At 37.6% G+C, this 20696-nt stretch overlaps 1 protein-coding gene across 1 annotated transcript in view; it reads right to left on the reverse strand.

The window, feature by feature from the left end:
* The window catches only part of USH2A (usherin), a 385041-nt gene that overhangs the window by 68318 nt on the left and 296027 nt on the right, over window positions 1–20696 (reverse strand). Inside the window, exons 50-57 of the mRNA XM_084261650.1 lie at window positions 18089–18312; window positions 15708–15918; window positions 15143–15340; window positions 14407–14565; window positions 12110–12304; window positions 5332–5439; window positions 4712–4895; window positions 3850–4007 (exon numbers count right to left, since the gene is read on the reverse strand). Of these exons, the coding sequence (XP_084117776.1) occupies window positions 3850–4007; window positions 4712–4895; window positions 5332–5439; window positions 12110–12304; window positions 14407–14565; window positions 15143–15340; window positions 15708–15918; window positions 18089–18312 (1437 nt within the window). The remainder of the gene's footprint in view (window positions 1–3849; window positions 4008–4711; window positions 4896–5331; window positions 5440–12109; window positions 12305–14406; window positions 14566–15142; window positions 15341–15707; window positions 15919–18088; window positions 18313–20696) is intronic.

Consider the following 20696-nt stretch of genomic DNA (forward strand, 5'->3'; position numbering starts at 1 on the left):
CTGTGCAAAACTCTGCAAATTAGGTCTGACGGCTCTGTGAGCTTCAAAACTAGGGTAGCTCATAAAATAGAATTTGCAGCACAAGATGCTTAGAATTGGGGAGGAAAAGCCACAGTCCATTTTACAGACCAGTTACTAAAAATCTATTTGAAGTCAATTTCTGGAGAATTGTTCATTTGATGTGAAACCCAGTCACAATTAAAGTAAAATAGTTGAAATATTTCACTTATTGTAAACAAGTACTAAAATAAGAATGTCATATCTTTTATTATAAAACAAATAAAAGCTATACTTTAGCTTCACAAAATAAAAAAAAGATAAATCTGTTTGGCTTCCTGATACCAAGTACTTAAGCTGCAAATATCCAAATATCTCATTCTTGCTTTATGAAGTATTCCCATCAAGACTCTGAAGACAGTAACAGCTGAAGATGCTGACTGCTTTCAAGAGGCAGATATTTAGCCATTGAGATCGGATAAACTGTCGTACAGTGATGTGGAAGAAACAGTAATTTACATGAGAAAACAGAAAGGAGAAAATATGACATGGGGTTGGTAAAAGTAGAACTTAGTCTCTAATAAAGGAGAAGCTAGGATAGCTGGGGAAGCTGAGAGACAAATACATGTCACTCAAATACCAAAACTGATCCTCAGAAGAATAAATTAGGAATCAAGAAATGTTATACAACTTTCATTCTAACTGATAAGACAACTCAGACGTGTATGAAGTAGCATTACAACATGATGAAAGAAGACATTTTAATCCAGATGATCCTTAACGTATGTAGCAAGGTATGAGCCGAGAACAGCATCCTATTTCCTTTGAACACATTCAGCTTTCATGTTATCACCAGTAACTGACCATGTTTAGGAGAATCAGACCCCCAGTGAGGACCAGTGGGGTTGTCAATGAGTTGAAATGCATGATGGCTACCTGCCTACCTATCGATAACATTCATATGTATGCCTTGGGAGAATTATGTGGTCGGGTGTTTTTCATTCAGTTTTTCAGCTTCTATCCATACCACTAATAGTTGTTCCATAATAATTGTAACAAATCCTCCTGTAGCGTGTCAGTGAAATGTACCGTACCTTTGAGGTCTGCGCACTGAGGCAATGCAACACAAGATAATGGGATACCTATTTCAGAAAATAAAGTCCTATTTTCCATAGTGAGTGAGGTGTGTCAAGAATTCTTTCTGAATCCATCACTTTAACTACTACTTGGCCACCTTGTTATTTAGTAAAGTCAGGAGTTTTGAAATGTTACACATCTATAAAGCTGTAAGATTTAGATACATTTCAGATGCTGAAACACTATAATTAAAGCCATCCAAAACGAAGGTCTGTGTAATATGATGCCCATAATTAATCCTGAGAGTGGGTATTTGATCCAAATTTGTTATAGCAGATAAGATATAGAATGCCGAAGCATCCCTGATATCTACAGAGAGGAATACAGTATGATCAACTACCCTCTCATAAAAGCTTGGTTTAAAAAAAGCCCTTTTTTCATGGAGACTGTATCAATTAAAACAACTCTCATTCAAGAGACACTGCCAACCTTTTTAAGAGAAGCTGCAGTCTAGATTTGTAAGAGAAACCTATGTTATCTCAATAGAGCCTATTGTGAAACAGGGTTTCACAGGCAGAGAAAAAAATATATCAGAAAAACAAAAGTTACACACAATGACCTAAATAAGGATAAAAAGTTGTAGACGTTTGGCTAATCCTACCAAGATGTACATGGTCCCAGAGTTCTGCATGCATAGGACTAAGTTAGCTGCGTGTATGCCATTGCAAAAGATCAGAACATCCACAATAAACCTCCACTGGCATCCCCTGCAGCCTTTCTTCTTCTCTTAGAAAAATCAGACCATTTGGTAAACTTTCTCTGCTGTTAGTACTCCCTATTCCTGTAAGAATGACCAGCAGGTGGTCCTGAGGTGCCATAGCAAAAGGACAGCGAGTTTTGCCTTCCTGTCTATCCAACAGGGGCACTGTCTGAAAAACAATTCCTTATTTATACTTAAAACCTGAAAATTTGCCCCACAATGGGAAGGCAGAGGAAGGGACGGAGTCACCAAATATCCACGAAAGCAAGAGATAAGTCTTCAAGGTGTGCCTCAGTACATGGGAAGGACTGAGGAGAATGATCCCTACAGTCATATGAATACATAGTTGCTGCATCCTCCACGGAGTCCAGCCTCCTCCTCACCCCTCTGATGGTGTGGTTCAGGAATACATGAACCTTTGTATGCACAATCTTATTTGCAACATAACCAAATGTACTACACACAGCCCGATTCTCCTGGCAGGCTTGTAACCTGCTGCAAGTAACGGGAATTTGAGCAGCTGGAAAAGGTCTAGAACAACAAGGGCAAGCTTTTATGGGAAACACCCCACTCTTCACAAGTTTATGCATTTCCAGTACATTCTTGTGTTTTAAACCTATTTATAATGTTGCTGAATATTTTGTACATTAAATTCTATTCATTATCAGAACTATAATACAGCATGAGTCACTTTCCAATAAAACCAACTGTAGATTATATGCCATTCGAATTCACCTGCCTTCTGCTGGGTTCTAAATCCTTTCAGGCGGTAGGGGAAAAAGTTTAATTTAAGATTTTAATCTTTTTCATATATTATAGCATTTCTATAATGGATTTTGTGCTTCTGAAAACTAAAAGATTGACAGCTCAGGGTATTATAGATTTATTAATCATTGCTTAAATGGGTAGGGTGAATGCTGCTAAGCACAGCCACAAAACTTGTGATCCCAGCCTTGAAGGTAAAATACTTTCTCTGGGTGACTTTATTTTTAATGCCAATCGACTCTACTGTGACTGCTATGCAAGGAGAGAAAATCTTAAATAATTAGGAAGAAGAGTCATCAAAAACTTCCCTCAGTTCATTGATAAAACACATATTGCTGCCATTGCAACATGTAAGCAATTGAATTTTTTTACAAAATTGACTAAATTTTAACTGAATAAAATATTATCTAAAAGTTGGAAAACAACTTGCCAGAGATGAACTACACTAGACAGAAAATTGTTCATTTACAATGCTCCTATTGTCCTGCAATAACTATGGCATATCACTTTTATAACATCAATAAAGTACACCATTCACTTAACTTATGAACTATATTAATGAAACAGAGCACAGTCTCTCATATCAGATGATGCTGTTGTTCAATTATTCCTTCTTAGCCTATCTCTGTAGCAGACCAAGAAAACCTGGTGATGTTCAGGAAAAAAGTAACAAGAGGAAAAGCATTTCTGGGCCTTTATTGACCCACAAGGTCACATGCAAGTTAACATGTCCATATAACTCTACAATGGTACGATGAATACCATTTTCTCAGTCGGGTCAAAGCCAGCACAGGATCTCTGTGTTGTACTTTTAACACCTTTTGACAAAGGACCTCAGCATTCTATCTCTGCAGGACAACTGGACATTTTAATTTTGGTGATAGCTATCAAGATATCATCAACCCAAAAGGTTGGTCTGAACAGAAGGGAAAATTTATTTTCAATGCAGTTCCAGCCCCCCACCCTCCCTTAATACTGGCACTCAATAATAGTTTACAAGATAAAATTAACATATAGGTTTTTGATCAGCTAATCCTCACAATACCCATGTCAAGTATATATGTCAATATTATTAAAATAATATGTCGCTAGGAAACACCAGCCTTAGATACCAGTTATTTAAATGACACAAACTCTAAAAGCAAATATGAAGAATAAAATATCAGAATGATTCAGCTGCCTGCCTGAATATACTATTTTTTCCATCCTTTCATTTTGATACAAAGTAATACACAGAAATACATTTTTACCTGGCATGTCCCAAGCTAGAAATACAGAATATGCATCAATTACTGTGACATTATATGGGACATGAATTTTCTCTGGCGTTCCTACTGGTGTTTGTATAACATATTTATCACTAGTGTTGCTGCCGCCCCAAGTGCTGGCTTCCAGCTGGTAAACATATCTGCGCAAACACAAAAAGATCAGTAGACACTACGGTTAGAAGCTTTAGGCATATCAGTAATAAAACATTTCCATCTTCACCAATTTAAAGCGAATATACAGAGTACTACAAATACCATATTAGTGAAGATTTTCACCTTTAAATTTTCCTACTGTGAGAAAATGAACTCTTATCATCATCATAATTTTAATGTCAATTCAAATTATCTTACATAAGAGATAGAAGTATTTACCCAAAAAGATTCCAAACCCATTTCAGAATGGCTTCTATAAAAGTATCAGCACCTGCCACTTTTGAGCCAGTATGTTCAATATGCCCAGAAATATTTTAAACCATATGCAAGTTTTGCCTGCCGTATAAAGACTTACATTTTTCTACATGTATTTCATGAGGGAAAAAAAAAAAAAAACAACCAACCAGTGAGCCAACAACAACCAGCCATGCAAGGAAAAAAAAAAGCATTCCCCCTCCTTGAACCAGAATGACCTATTCTCACAAAAGAAAAAAAGAGAAGTCCTTTAACAATTTGCAATGTTTGGAAGGCTCCTAAAAGTCCTTTAACTATGCTTGCAGTATTTAAGTAATATTGGTCGAGATTTTTCTTTTGTTGAAGGAGTAACATATTTTGTACACTTCAAAAACAGATTTACACATATGTTTTGAACACCTTTCACATATTACCAGGGCAGTTTCACATGTCTTACCTACTGTTAGGCTGCAGGTTAACATCTGTGAAATTCAGGTCTGTACTGCCACCCAGGAAAACCTCTTCTCCATCACGAAATAATCGATACTGTGTAATGAGTCCGTTGGGTTTCTTTGGTTCACTCCAGTAGATTTCCACTTCTGTTGAGCTGACTATGATATGATGAGGGTTTGGCCATACCCCTGTTAACATCATAATGACACTATTTTAATTTTATGACAGAAACATAAAGGCATTTTTTCCCTTTCCCACAGTTTGTGCTGTGGTTTTCAGCAAAGCATAAAACATCACCAGAGAGAATGACAGAATTTAACGCACTTTCTGAATTTAACCTATATCAAATGCAACCAACTAAACCTACAGATTAATGGAGATCAAGGCCAAAGGCTGCAGTCTCTATATGCCAAGTTGTCTGTGCATACTTATTTGTCCTTTAAAGAAAATAAGCATCTGCTAATTCTAACCTCGGTAACTTAAAGATACAGATTCTCTTGTGTAAATTCATACATGATAGTTTGATGGATAATAGGGGAGCTTTGCTCCTTGTTAAACCATCAGAAAACACAAGCCCATATGACCATCTCTTTGTACTTCTGTTAGAATGCCTTTTTCCCTTACCATGAGGAGCAGCTTGTAAAGTTTGACCTGAAAGTGGTTGGCTAGAAGTGCACCCAGCAGATGTGCATGCAGTAAGCATGAAGCTGTAATTAGTGTATGGCTGCAGACCTAAAAAGAGCAAACAGAGGTTAGACTGGATGTTGACATCAGGAATCCCAAGACTTGTATCACTACACAGAAAGCTATTGGACTTAAAGGTAGCTTTGATTACTTTTGGCAAACCATGACTCATTCTTATTTTACACCTGAATAATACTAAAATGTTCTTGCTCGATTAGATATATATCCTCTATTAGTTTAAAAGACCTGAGAAAACAATTCAGGTTGAATGTTTGTCAACACTAGTAGATCTATGGATGGCCCTCATACAGACATCTGAATTAGCTACAAATCAATTAGCTTAGGTGGCACTTGCATCCTAGTAACAACAGTCCACATCTCAGCCCAGATTACCATCTCAAAGTTTAGACAACAGTCTAAAGTGGGACTTTTTGTTTTATTTGTTTGACTGCTTTTTTGTTTGGAATATTTTTAACCTATGCTTCCACCTGTACTAAATGGTTAAAAAGTAACTGAAAGGCACCTTGGCATTGACATAATCTCCATCACTGGTAACGGCCACAGAAGTTCAAAGGCTTCCAACACATAAGCACCTGAAAGTGTAATTGCTTAGAGTTTTGGACTTGAAAAGCTGAAGAGCCTGCAATGCTTTGAAAATTTATTACAAATATATTTGCAACAATAAGAAAAGCTAACTCTCTTACTTTAAATGTAAAATACTCTCTTACTTTAACATGAAATCTACTACATTGCAAGCAAGTCCAAAGATACTCTGTTCTTGCTCCCTTTCCAACTTCTGTTTGTTCAATTTTTCCCTGTTACAACATTTTACTCTAAGTACAATAAAGTAGTGAGAAGCAGGGCTCACAACCTATTTTTAAAAAATATTTTTTTGGCTCAAATCTTCTATGTTGGACATCCTTGCATGAGACTAAACCAGAATACATTGTGCTGACCTTTCCTTGGAAATTTTCAAATGCCCTCGTGCTGTGTGTCAATGACTTTGGATTTGACATCAAGTTGCCAACAGCTATAGAATCTGACTTGAGGACTACTCATAAAACTGTACCCAAAATTTGGCTGTTACTAAGTTTTTAAAATAGCCATTTCTGCACACCCATTAATTCTTCTTACAGTTAGATTGTTAAAGATGCAGACCTCTGCGAGCTTGAACATCTCAGAGCTCAGCTTTAGTGGCTGATCAGACATTCTCACAGAGCATGCTCCAGCCCTGGTTACGAGGTCTTTGCTAAACCACTCTTTTGATCTTAAAAATTATATTACCAGGCACAGACACTGAAAACCTCTCTTATATATTTTCAGGGACCCTCTTATTGACATCTCATAATCCATTACCAAAAGTTCCTGTTCCTGAATTAACAGGGGATAAACAGTACAAGAAGCAGCAAATTATTCACAAAAACTCTATGAAAATATTACAATTGCAGCACTGGATACTTATAAACTAGGAAATCTCAGCTTTAGGACACTGTGCAAACAAATTGACCCCTTTCCTATAAAGGTTGTGGCAGAGTCCTATCTAAAATTCCCTCCAGTACGTGGTCTCTATGGCTGCCTAACTGTATGTAATTTGAGACTTCTGCAGCATCCATCCCTAAAGCATACAGTTGCTTTTTTAACACCAACCAGCTGAGCACTGCAAATGGCTTAATGCTGTACCAGAAACAAGATGCAGACAGGAAGAGAATGAGAAACAAAAATGTCACTGGACCTGCCAGGAGGCCATTTGGGATGCCAGGGACCTGGCTGTCAGAGTACCTGCTGTTATGCAAAACTTTATATATCTTAGCACAACTGCTGGTGCTTTCAGCTGCAGCTCTGAAAGCTCAGAAATTAGCAATTCAGGCCTCAGGTCTCAGGCAGGGTGTCCATAAAATAAAGAAGACATAGTTGTGACAAGCTGTGAAAGCTTGAGTAGTGTCTTCCTCAGTACGACAGCCTGAACAGAAATGAATGCCCTGCAGAGCCAGGACAGAAGCCAACTGTTCAGAAGTCAACTTGATCCAGTGACTGTCTCTCCTCCAGGCTGTCCCATACTTCATTCAGTGTAGCTTTTTGCTCTGGCATCCCACAGGAATTATGTGAGCTGCCATGGCCTGTCCCAACACCCCAGCTGGGGAGCAGAGCATGTTGGGCAGAGCCTGAGCCCAGCCAATTCCCTAAGCTGGGACACAGGCCTGTGGGTGGCTGTGGCTTGCTGGGCAGGGCAGGACTGGAGGCTGGCACAGCTGTGACTGAGGATGGGGGGCAGTAGGCTGGGCTGAAATGGTGTCCTGGACGCATAGGCAGGGCTGGGAGAAAGCCCCAGGGGATGCTGGCAGCAGCTTGACTGAGAGCTGAGGTGGGAGTGCGCTGCAGCAGCAAGGCTGCCCTGTGTGCTGCCACTTGGCCATTCTCTCAGGACACTGTCCCTTCTCCTTTCTTCCTCTTGGTGGCCCATGCCACCAGCCCCACTGTGACCCACATGCTATGCCTCTGGGTTGGCACCATCCCCCTTGCCTCCCTCACTGTGCTCCATGGTCACACAAACTTTGGGCTTCTGCCAAGAAGAAGGGAAATTTAGCTCTGCTTAAAAATAAGCACAGAATTAGGCCCATCTACACTGAGATTCCCTGAAGGAATAAACCTACCCAACATAGCAGAAGCTGAAACAGCAGTCCTACATACAGCAGTCTGCCTTTATTTTTGTTCGAGAGACACAGCATGTGGACTGAATGAGGCAGCAACCCTATGTACAAATGACTATGCTGCTGTGTAACACAGACTGCTTGTGTGAAAGAGGCTGAATTAGGATTATACAGGTCAATTCATAAGTAATATACAGGTCAATTTTTAAGTGCTTGGCTTTGCGACCTTGGCAACATACTTTTGATGTAGCTCATGTGCCTAAGTGTAATTACTTCATGAACAATGCAATTCTGTGACACACAAAAAAAGGTCTGGGCAAGATCTTTGTTTATAAACAAACCCTTGCTTATAGCTGTTACAGAGATATTTAAATTAAAATATATTACAAACAACTAAAGAGAAAGAATAAGCAACAATTATGTAGAAAGGTAAATTACAGAATGGAAGACATGCAGGCTGCTTACAAATTGAACAAGACGCAAAGGAGAGAAAATAAAGAGATGACTCAGAGGGACAGCCCTGGCTGTAACCTAATCATGAACTGGAGGAGAAGAAAAATCATCTGAACGCTGCGTATAAAAGTAAGAAGGGAGAAAATGACAGTTGCAGACTAGAGAGAGGCAAAGGCATGGAGGAAAGCCAAGTATTTAACATTTCAGGATAGAAAAGATTACTGTGGCAACAAATTACTTGAATTCCCCTAAAGGGAGTCATGTTCACTTTTAAAGGAAACATGCATAATAAAGCAATACTCATTTACAACTACACTTTAAAGAGAAAAATGGGCATTAAAAAAAGAGCACATGGTTTCACTAAATTTATCGGTGAAATTCTGGTACCTGAAACCTCTAGTCATACATGGAGCAGCCACAGCAGATTTTTATCTAGATTATTAAAGCTTTGCATTATATACCATGTCTTATGCATGCTTTGGAAGGCTCTGTGCAAACCTATGTAGGTGAATAATAAAAATAATAGCATGTTAGATAATCTTGAAACATAAACAGCATTTTGCTTTTCCAATTTCTTTATTTGATTGTTCACTAGAGGATACTTCTTTTCTGGTCTATTATTGTGGAGGGGTTTTTTATGCCTTTTTTAAAAAAAAAAAACAACAACAACAACTTAACAATCTATTTTATTATTGCAGCATTTGTCATTTCCCAAAAGGCTGTGAAACTGCATTTTTTAAGAATTAATTCTTCTCTTAGCCAAATCAATTCCTTCTGATGCTCCTTCTCTCCCTTTGTGCATATGGCTCCAGTGAGGTCAGTAATTACTGCCTAGGCTAAAGCTCCTGGGCCTCACCATGGGAATTTTATTCAGAAAGATGTCAAATTGCTGACCATAGCCTCGTACAACCCCTCCACTCCCCAAGAGTTTCCTTTAGATTAATCATTATTATTAATGATTCAGTGCTACATAGAAATAGAGTTGACCAGTGATGACATTTCTGTATCTTTTCAGTTTTCACTACCCTGAAATGAAGAATACCTTCAGAGGAAGAATTTCAAAACATTCACTCATAAAGTATTTCTTATTCCTGTTTCTTTTACTAAAGTAAACATTGATGATCTTGCTTGGCTTTTACCTAAAGGTGACCAATTCTACCATTCTTGATAAAGCCTCTTACTTGGGATATTGTATTTAGTGTACTAAAAAGGGGGAGTTGAGAAGAATCTTTGCTATAAACCCACCTGCTGCTGCTGAAGAGGGCACTCTTAGCTTTCTTTTACAATTCCCCTAATTACTTTCTTCAGTCCTACCCTCTGGCCCCCACTGCAAAGCATTAGCAGGCCCATTTGTAAAGTAGTAGTAACACAAAGTGAAACAATGCCATAACTGTCATCCAAATTGTTCTGTACAGGGTAGTGGAAGTGTTCAGTAATAAATGATATAAAAAGGTCTTTTATTGACAAGCTGCCATGTGCTGTTTGCATTAGAGAATATGAGAAGATGATGGCTGCTGCCCCTAGGTCCCAGTGGCATTCAACTCAGTGAGATAGCAGAAAATGCTTCAGTTTGCTTAAAGCATTGATAACACCTCTAAATAATTAACTGAGGACTTCCTGTCTTCAATTACTTAATGCTTTTTTTAACATCTTGAGAGGATTATAAGCAATTTATGGATTTCACATGATGAGCACATTCACCACTATTCCCACAAAGCATTTGTGGGATCATGTTTCCAAAGCTTTGATGTAATTAAAAATAAGCAGCAAGACAATGGTGCAGTGGCAAGGTGCTAGCCTTTTCGTCTGCTATTTGCAAGACCCTAGATTCAAAGTCTCAAGAAATACTAATGCTACAGCTTCATTAATGTTCAACAGTTGCTCGGGGAGAAGCAGACAGTTTGGAGGGGAGAAAAAAAGAAGGAAAAAAAAAAAGATTATGAGAAAATTGTAACTAACATCCAGAGGGAATAAGACAACAGTTCAAACATTTGAGAATAGATCTGAAATATATTTGACTGTTTTATCTTTTTCTTTTAATTTAGAAAACAATAATTATCAACATTTCTAGATTGCTGTCATGAATTCCACATTATTACCCAAGGAAGCTCCCACAGAAAACAGCACAAGATTTGATTTCCCATCAGGGCAAAACAATCACTTATGTCACTCCTGGCTTAACATGGCAGCATTGGACAGTGTGTTTACAGAACAGGAATGCAAAAAGAAAAAAGACTGTTGTTTATCTTAAGGTAATTTCATTTCTTCTGCCTTGGAACTGCTAAGAAAACCAGTATTGTTTGCATTAAAATCTCAGTTACTCTGGACATATAACTGTCTTTTGGGAAGGAAGTGGCAGCATGAGAAGTCTTTTTCAAATGGGTTTGATAACTCCTTCCTCCTTTGTAGGCGTTCTTCACAGTAGAAACAGTGATTCCAAAACACATACCACCAACAGGCATGCTCTAGTTAATATCTCATGTCCAGAAGCACTGAATATGGAGACAGGTTTAATATACAGTTGATGAATTTCACACTTGAGCATGATATGTCAAAGAGGAACAGCAATTCTTTACTCCTCTATGAATGACTACAGCAAGGATGAACTCTTTTAAAGCGCTAAGGGATTCACTCTGACTCAGGAATCATACTTTGAGGGGTGGGTGAGAGTGCCACATAAATTGTATATATGCCCTAAGTCAGCTTCTACTCTGTGGGTGGCTATCATATAATGCATATAATATATGAATCTCCACATTTCCTGCTCAGGGGGAGGGTGAAGGGAAAAAATAATGCAAGTATGAACTCAAAAAATCAAAGATACAAGAATTTGATGAGCAACGTGAGGTCAAAGTGAAAAAAGATATTCCAGAATGTTTGTTTCAGTTTTGAGTTCAACAGAAACATTTCTAAGAATAATTTTGCTTCAGTGTAATATAACTGAACTAATTTATATTACACATCAGTGTAATATAAATATAACTGAGAATTGAATATGTGAAAAGAATACATTTGAGGTGTAAGTCAAATCTTCCCCCAAAATCCCTTGACAAAAACTTATTTCAGATATATACACACACACGTGAAATTTCACCAAGAATGTAGAAAATTATATATAAGCAATATATAAGATTATAAACAGAATACAGGATCTTTCCCTTTCTGTCTTCCTTCCCTTTTTATTATCTTAGGCATAAAGCACTGGATCCTTCTTGCTGCTACACTGCTGCGCATTCACAGCAGCAGTAGCAGCTTCAACTGCACTAGTGCACATTAGTGATGGTAAAAGAGAAAGTTGAATTTGTGTTAATAGACAGCAAGCATACACAGAGTTTCTGAGACCTTGAGCACACCACGAAGCATGCATCTTGAATCAAGATGAATAGATTTATTTTAAAATTTTTAAATTCAATCCATTATTTTTTTAAGAAACAGCAGCCAGAAATGAAAGGGTTTGAAAAAAAAATTAAGATATGTTAAGTCATGATAAAGCATTCTAATCTGTGCACAGTGATGGGGATTTAAAAGTTACTGACAAGTAGCTTTTTTAATATGCTACTACTGTTTTATATCTTAAGAACAGCCCATTACCCTGTCAGAGAACTCTGCCTCCTTACCTGATACTGTGTACTGCATACTGTTTGCAGCGTCAGTGTATATAAGTCCTTTCCCTACTTGACTGATCTGGTACTCTCTGATGATGCCATTTGGTTTCTTGGGTGCAATCCAGCTTAAATGTAATGCTGTTGAGTTCAAAGCACTGACGTCTGGTGGCTGAACACTCTCTGGGACTCCTTGGACAGTGACTGCAACTACCTGAAGACATATGAATTAAACAGCAATTTAATGTAATAGTACACTAGATACCATGATCAATGAGAATGTCACTTTTGTTTTAAAATGTTGTTTGGCCTGGCATATCATTACCAAGGGCCTGGAGAACTAGTTACTTTTTTCCTCTTTTTTCACAATGAAATCTGACCTTGAATACATTACATAAGTCTACGTCTACAATTTATCACAACAGGTTCACCACATTTTAGCTGCAGTGTATAGCACAGGGTGAAACAACAAAAACTGTATTGCTTGAAAACTCTTGATAACTCTCTTCCATATGGTTTGTCAGTGTCTCTGCATTTTAACTGCCTGATTTCATATATTTTAAGCACCAGTAAACATGGGGCTAAGCCTCTATATATCCCATGCAATTCAACTCTGTTTTAGTTGTTTGCACCTCCATATTTTTGTAAGGAAACCAAAGATTTTGAAAGATAGAATAACTTTGTACTTGTGGAAGTCTTTCTACAAAAAAGGAAGAAAAAGGAAAGAGAGAATTTCCTATTGACACATCTCTACCATCTCCTACAGAGTCATTTCCAAATCATACTGGTTTAATAAGTGTGTCAGACCTTTTTCTCTTTGAGAATCACTTTTCTTTTTCTGTTATTACCACCATAAAGTATTTATATTATGCTGTAAATATAAAATGTGCCCTCTGTAATAAGTTGTCTTACTGCATTTGGTGGAATGAGTTCCTACTTGCAGACTTAAGTGTTTGCAACGGTAAACTCCTTAATTACAGACAAGTGGAATAAGCAGGATTTATTAGCTCAGGCCGATGTTTGCAGCAACTGTGCCTGCACAGCTTCCAGACCACAGCTCTGTGTGCAGGTAGAGGAGTATCACAGCATGGTAGGGATTGGAAGGGACTTCTGGTGATCATCTAGTCCAACCCTCCTGCCAGAGCAGGATCACCTAAAACAGGCTGCACAGGACAGAGTTCAGGTGGGTTTTGAATGCCTTCAGAGATGGAGACTCTACAACCTCTCTGGGCAGTCTCTTTCAGTGCTCTGTCATCCTCAAAGGGAAGAATTTTTTTCCTCATATTTAGGTGGAACTTCCTGTGTTCCAGATTGTGCCCATTGTCCCGTCCCCGGACACCACTGAAAAGAGTCTGGCCTCATCCTCTTGACATCTCTTGACAGTCATGGCTATGCACCTATCTCCATTGCTCTGCATCAGTGTTTCTTTTCCTATATTTTTGGCTGAGATTTGCACGAATAAGAAAAACATTTAAACACCTGGAAAAAAAAAATCAACTTTTCAATCCCATAGATATTCTAATTAAAAAGTGCAGTCATTATTCCCGACCTCTGCCCTACAGACCTTACACTTAGAGAAATTCATGTTCATAGAGGCAAGAATATTATTGTGAAAAAAAGGTCACTTAAGAAATAGTTTTTCCAAATGATGAATAAGGCAGGTACTTCACAGAATAGAAACTAGAGCTTGTTAAATGGTAATGCTGGTGAAAGACATCTGTGATTCAAAGTGATACAAGAGGAAATGAAGCAGTGACAAAAGGAGAGAAGAGATTCTATTTGCCTAAAACCGAAGCGGAGGCAGGTTGTGCACAAGGAGAGTGTAAAGCCTGAATCAGCTGCAGACACAGAAAGCCAGTAAAGGGGAATATAGTGTAAGGAGGCTCAGAATAAGGGGGTTGTTGAACAAACCGCTAGACTAAACCTAAAGCAGATAAACCGAGAAAAAACAAAGAGGAGGCTATAGACCTCCAAGTGAGAAGCAAAGATTTAATTTCAAGGCCTAGAGAAAGTGCATTTTAATATTCCATACTCTATCATGTGCAGCTTTCTCTTTAACAAACATCAGTTCTTACAGTCCAATTTTAGCATTGCCACGACTGAGCTACTGCTTTCTTATTCCACTTGTTTGTATCAACCTTAGGTTCCAAATAATCCCCTGTCAGAAGTTGAATCCAAATAAGATTATTGATGTTTTCCACTTACTTACTCGATAATCAGAATGTCTTCAAATTACACCGTTCCAAAAACATTTTTATGTTAGCACACTGGCTGATAAAATTCTGGCATCAGTTCCATGAAGACCAATTCACTAACCTTGCTGCTGTCTGTGCAACCAGCAACGGTGCAGGCTCGCAGCTGGTAAGAATATTCTTGATATGGCTGGACACCACTTGTGTCTATGAAGCTCATTTCTTTTCCTCTAAAACGCTCAATTCTGTCTCGGAGAATGATATAGTGGATAATAAGACCTATTGAAGAAAGAAAGTTTTCCCCTTTGTTAGCTGAGAAGTCCGGTACTGTGGCATACTATAATAACCTGCTCTGCACACAGCATATATTAAATTAAATCTCTAGGCGACCACTGTACCAGACAATCATCCTGCTTAAACAGCTAATGTGAATTACCAGCCACTCTCCTCAACCTCTACATCAACATCTCAGTAGATCTCAATTTTTATTGAGAGCTATTCCTAGTTTTGTCACTGTTTGAAAATCACAAGAAAGATTTCCTGAAAGAAACATGAGTACCACCCAAATGTTTTGTAACATGATTGTGATTTTCTGAGCCTATTTTCAATTATTCTTACAATTGTTCTCAAAAGAGGCTTCTGGGCACTTCTTAGAGACATACTAAATTGTCTTCTGTGAACTTAGACTCTACACTTATTTGCAATGAAAATTATCTCAACCTAGAGCAAATTCTTCTCCCAGAGTTTAGAAATATGTATATTACAGTGCCAGTGGTTAATTAAGAAATATTTTGTAATTTTGGAATGCTGTCAGTTGAATGGTAGAACATACTCTTTTTTTAACATGTATCAGTACCATTTGGTTGAAGTGGTTCTTCCCACTTCAGAAGTATCATGTCCTCGCGATTATCCACTTTGGCCCATTTCAGTGGACTTACACCCTGTGGCACATCTTGCTTAGTGACAGCTCTGCTAATTTCACTGAAGCCTCTTCCATAGCTATTCAAAGCAGCCACTCTGTACTCGTATGTGGTAAAAGGTTCAAGATTAAGGTCTCGGGGAAAAAAAAAAAAGAAAGAGTTACACATGGATCATCTCAGTCAAAATAACTTTTGATTATTTTTTTCTGTGCCCATAGGACCACCTTTGTGTTTAGAGACAGATAGATACAGAAGTTTTCTTTTAGCTAGGGTCATTTTCCTAAATAGTAATACTTCTATCACGTTTTGTGAAAGCATTCACTCAACTTCTTGCCACCCATTTCATTTTCCTGAAAATACTGATTGACAGATTACTTTTAAAGGAAACGCTACTTCATTACAATTCCTTCACATTTGATTAGAATTCCCAGTAGCGTTTTTACTCCAGAGCAAATTAAATACACTAGCAAATCACCAAGCTGATATGCCTCTTTTCCTTACCTGTAAATGAATACTGGTTTGGACCTCCTGCGTAGATGGTCTCCTCTTTGGCTGGACACACACCTTCTTTTATCTCCTCTTCTGTAGCACTCTGTGAGCCTTTTATCCATGCACAGATATTCTCCCTGGGATCAAAGTCACACTTTCCACAATGTGCTGATGCCTCCATAGATAAAGGGCAAAGGGTATTAGCCTTGCATTCTTCTTTCACCTAAGGAATAGACATTCAATTTTAATATACATAATGCATCTTACCATTCTTTACAAAGTCTTCTTTTAGTATTTTTCTGTCTTTATGCAACGTACAAATCAGGTGACCACACTGAGGATGTAGATAGAGTCTATGGGGCACCCTTTCAGACTTTGGCTATCTACTCTTCTTGATTATTAATGCTTTTATAATCCTTTCTAAAAGAAACAGGTCATTTAAAATTTTTTTATACTATGGTCCTTGCATGAAAACATCACAAATTTTAACAACTGGAAACCAAATGGCTGGGTTTGTTGAAAGTAGAAGTGTCTAGACACAAACAAGAACTGGATTTCATCCAAGAATGTGAACATTCTGCTCCTGCAAAGGCCAATATCCCGTGGCAAATCAGCAGCAAATTCCCAGCCCCTTGCACAGCTTGCCAAGTATGCAAGAGAGCTCTGTGCAATTCCTTTGCAGCTTTCAAGGCTGAGAACTCTATCTATGGGATACATAAATCGCCTCCTCTACCCACATCAAACCTAAACAGCAGTTTTGCTGCAATAAGAGGACCTCTGCAAATGTTGATACAGATATAAGGTTTAATCTATAAAGAACAATTCACAGAAATAGAAATACACATTGAATATCCACAAATTTCCCTTAAAATTCATGATTTTTTTTTTGCTAAACTGTAAGCCTGAAAGCAGTAATTCCCATAAAATATAGGTTGTCTCAGGAAGAAAAGTACTGCAACATTTCAACATTTGACACAAATATTTTTACCTGTTATGCTACAAACTTTAGACAAGGAAACAAACAGATTATATCTACTGTTTCCTTAATTCGCCCACTGAAATTAGTTTGTTTGCTGATTATGAAATTCAGAGAATTTAATTTCCCAAACTTGGCACTCTCACAAAAATGACACGGTGAAAGATATCGATATAGGATGCAGGATGTCTATGGGTTGGATTCACATGTAAAGCAGCTCCAGAATACTAGTCCTTGCAACGTTAGTAAATCTGTATCAGAAAGCCAGGACTGCTATCTCTATTCTACTGTAGGTAAGTGAAATACAAAGCGCTTCCTTTGTTTATACATTCTACCTAAGGCATGGATCTAGCACGTTATCTACCAGAATTCATTAACCTGTCCTCAGCCATTTTTTGCCTTGCATGAACTCCTAATACAATGCATTGGGGGACTGTAGCTGACTCATCACACCATTTGGATTTTCTCTGGGAGAAAATTATTCAGACCGAAAATGAAATGACATGAAAACCTTGACATGAAAAAGAGAAGATGGAAAAATATCTGTGTATTAACTTAGCAGATGAACAAAAAGGATACAGAAAAACCCGCATGTGGCAGGATGGGGTCTGTTTTTATTTCAGTGATAAATTCCACAATACCTACCTGATTTCCATATTGTAGAATGCACAATATCTAATACTCACTCTCTCTTACACAACCCTCTTTGTCTCTCACCCATTTTCTCCCTCTAAATAGAACTGTAACAATAAAAGAATATACATGTATATATAAACCCAGGGTTTCCATCCTTTGGGATGTTTGTTTTCTTAAACATAAATTGTAATAAGAGTTGACAATATTTTTACAGTTTACATATATAACATAACACCTCTTTGTTAAAAGTTATACAGGAACATATCCTAGTACTGATGAAATTTATGCCAAAATTGCCAGTGGTTTTCTATAGGATTGGGGTTAAGGCCATCAAGAAAATACCAATTCCTTTATTTTTATTTATACAGATATTTCAGGAGGTTGGGGAATCTACATCATACTACCTACCCAAACTGAAAAGTACAGAAATGGACATTTTAATTTCAATTTCCACTTAAGAAATATCATCAGGAACTGTGGTCACAGAACGGAAGCTGTCTATACATGCCAGTCTTGTTAGCATGCCAGCTTTTAGCCACTGTACTAATCTGAAGTGCTGGGCAACACTTCACAGAGACAGCTAATCATTATTAATTCCTTTAGAATTCATTGCAATAACATCAATCATGGTGAACTCATTCGGTATTAATATGGATGTAATGTGAAAATGAATAATGCACACAAGAGTTTTTATATTCCTATTTTAGAAAAATAGTTATGAACAGTGTATTTCTCTTTCCATCGTCAAACCAGAGCTACCGAGAGATTTTCTATCAATTACCTTCATCATCATTCCAGCTGAAATCTTGTCAGAGCAAACATATTTCAAAGGATTATATCCAACTCCATTACAGCATTCTTCGCTCTTTGGAATAAGTTCAGTCTCACAGCATTTTACTGGCACTTGGTCATTCTTTCTAACATGTGATAGGGACTCACCACTGGAACCTGAGCAGCATATGGTATCTGACATATTCACATATTCCTGCCCACAACAGAACATCCCTGAAATGAACAAAAAAAACCCCATATCAGAATATGAAATGTAAGAGAATAAACAAACAGATAGATAAAAAAGGAGAACACAGTATCGCTTGGCATAAAACTCTGAGCATCTGGAATTACAGAGATTTAGCTAAAGTGAGATTAGATTGGAACGTGAGCTGACCGAAGGAAGTGTCCTGACTTACAGACCTACTGAAAACAATCAAGAATTAGAGGAACAAACCGGAATCCCCTACATTGAATGTACACCATTGATGACCCTTTATAAGAAGCTTTGCTATGAAATACCATACCAAGGTACTTTGCACACTGGGTCAGAGGTAGACTGTTGATGAAAATTTCCCATGGAATGTGGAGATCAAGAAGGGGTCTCTATGTACTTTCCAGTCAGGTCTAATTTGCAACCCCTCTTTGTGTGGGTGCTCTTCCAATAACACATTTTAGTTTTCCAGCATGTTTCATGCTATATTTTGTGTTTTGAAGTGTGGGTTCATACTAGGTGCATAGAACTGAATGGGTTCAAATACCCACACTGTGGGTATTTGGTGACTTGCCAAATACCCACAGTGAAGCTTCAGCCACCTAATACAGAGAATTATTGTTTAAGTTAATATCTACCACAGTTTGCATTTCTATAGTGCAATTGGTAAGATGCTAAAATTAATTCAACACTTTCTTTCATTTTTAATAATTTTATTTTAAAATTAAAAGATCATCATAACCACTGTAATTTTCCAAATATTCACATGAATGTCTCTGGTACTGTGAAATAACCAGAATGAACCCCATACCATTTAAAGAAAGGGGTAAATTTTAGCTGTGAGCCAAATGCTACAAAACTCCTCTGTAATTGGTAATGAAATAAATCTTATTACTAATTCAATGAGAAAGATATCACCACACCACACCCCCACTCCCCCAAAAAAACACTAACAAAAAACCAGGGCTGTGATATACTGTTACATCTACAAAGTAATTTGTATTTGACATAATTTCTGTAGTATGTAGACATTTAAAACATGCAAAAGCAGACACTTTTCTCACTGCCATTTATTGCAGCAAATCTCTCTTAAGAAGTCATGCATAATGAAAATTACTCTTTAAGGGTATGATCCTGCTAAAGCATTCAGAACATTTCATTCCAATCACAGTGGTGCCTCAAAATGGTGACATTACTTGCATACTTCCCCTATTTTCAGGGCTGGTTCCATTCACAGAAATCAAACTGTGATCACCAGCTCTCCAAGAGGTAAATATTTCCTTCTGTTCACACCCTTTTTCCAACTTGTTCTCGGATTCTACCAATTTTAAGTAGAGAATTAATGCAGAAAATGACTCAATTCGATACTAATAAGCAACTCAGACAGCCCCAAGGGACTTTTGACAGGCAAACTAAAATTTTGATAATGAACTGTTTTTCTATTGAAACAAACAAGGCTGCATTCTTTCACCGCCAACCTCAGCTTTGTTTAACTGAATTAAATTTTTCAGCCAAGATTTCACTCACATAACAAGAAGTGACTCCCTTTCTAGTTTCTTTGGTAAACCATTACTTCTTTAATTATTATCAACCTTGTTCCAGTGTGATAAATTGCTAATTACTTAATACCCTAATCAGCGTTCATTCTTTGCACAGATAAACTGTGACAGCGCCATTAATTTAAATAGTAATTTCACTTAATGGCCAGAACGGCACACCAGATTTTTATGCAGCATTTTCTGAAGACTGCATCCATCACTGCAATATTCTGACATAAAGATGTCTGACGTGCACTAACTCACTTAGGGAGAGCAGATGTTGCAGAGCAGAGTTTGGTAGTAATTCCCATAGTGCATCACTTCAGCATGAATGAGCTGCAAAGGCAGAGGTAGACAATCTTCTGAAACTGCATTGCATAGCCTCTGACCTTTGCTTAATTTATCACATGTAGCACTTGACTCCTGAACCTTGACACCTCAAATGTACAATTTTAAATATGCTCCAAGAAAAACAAAATAGGACCCTGTAATATTGATGGATTGATTTGCCTTCTAAAAATCACTTTATTCGATTGCTTAAGGATCCAGAAATTCCTATAAAGCCTTGCTGAATTCAGCAAAATACCAAAATACAAACTATTTGTTTGTAAATCAGCTGGAATGTGTGTGTCGTGCTTTATATATTTATGTTTTATGGGAACGTGATGCATTACAGCAAAAAGAAAATCCATGGGCTGGAAAAGACACTTCCTGCTAACAGTGATTTCTGTCAACAATTATTTCATGTTCATCCCCAGCAACTGAAAAAACCCTACAAACATAGCTGAGTGATGAATTACTAATTTAGTAAATCTGCAAAACCATTGCTTTCAAAAGGGAAAAATGAGTATTAAAAGGCTTAGCCT

Source organism: Gallinula chloropus (assembly GCF_964237585.1).
Source record: "Gallinula chloropus genome assembly, chromosome: 3".
Classification (NCBI taxonomy): domain Eukaryota; kingdom Metazoa; phylum Chordata; class Aves; order Gruiformes; family Rallidae; genus Gallinula; species Gallinula chloropus.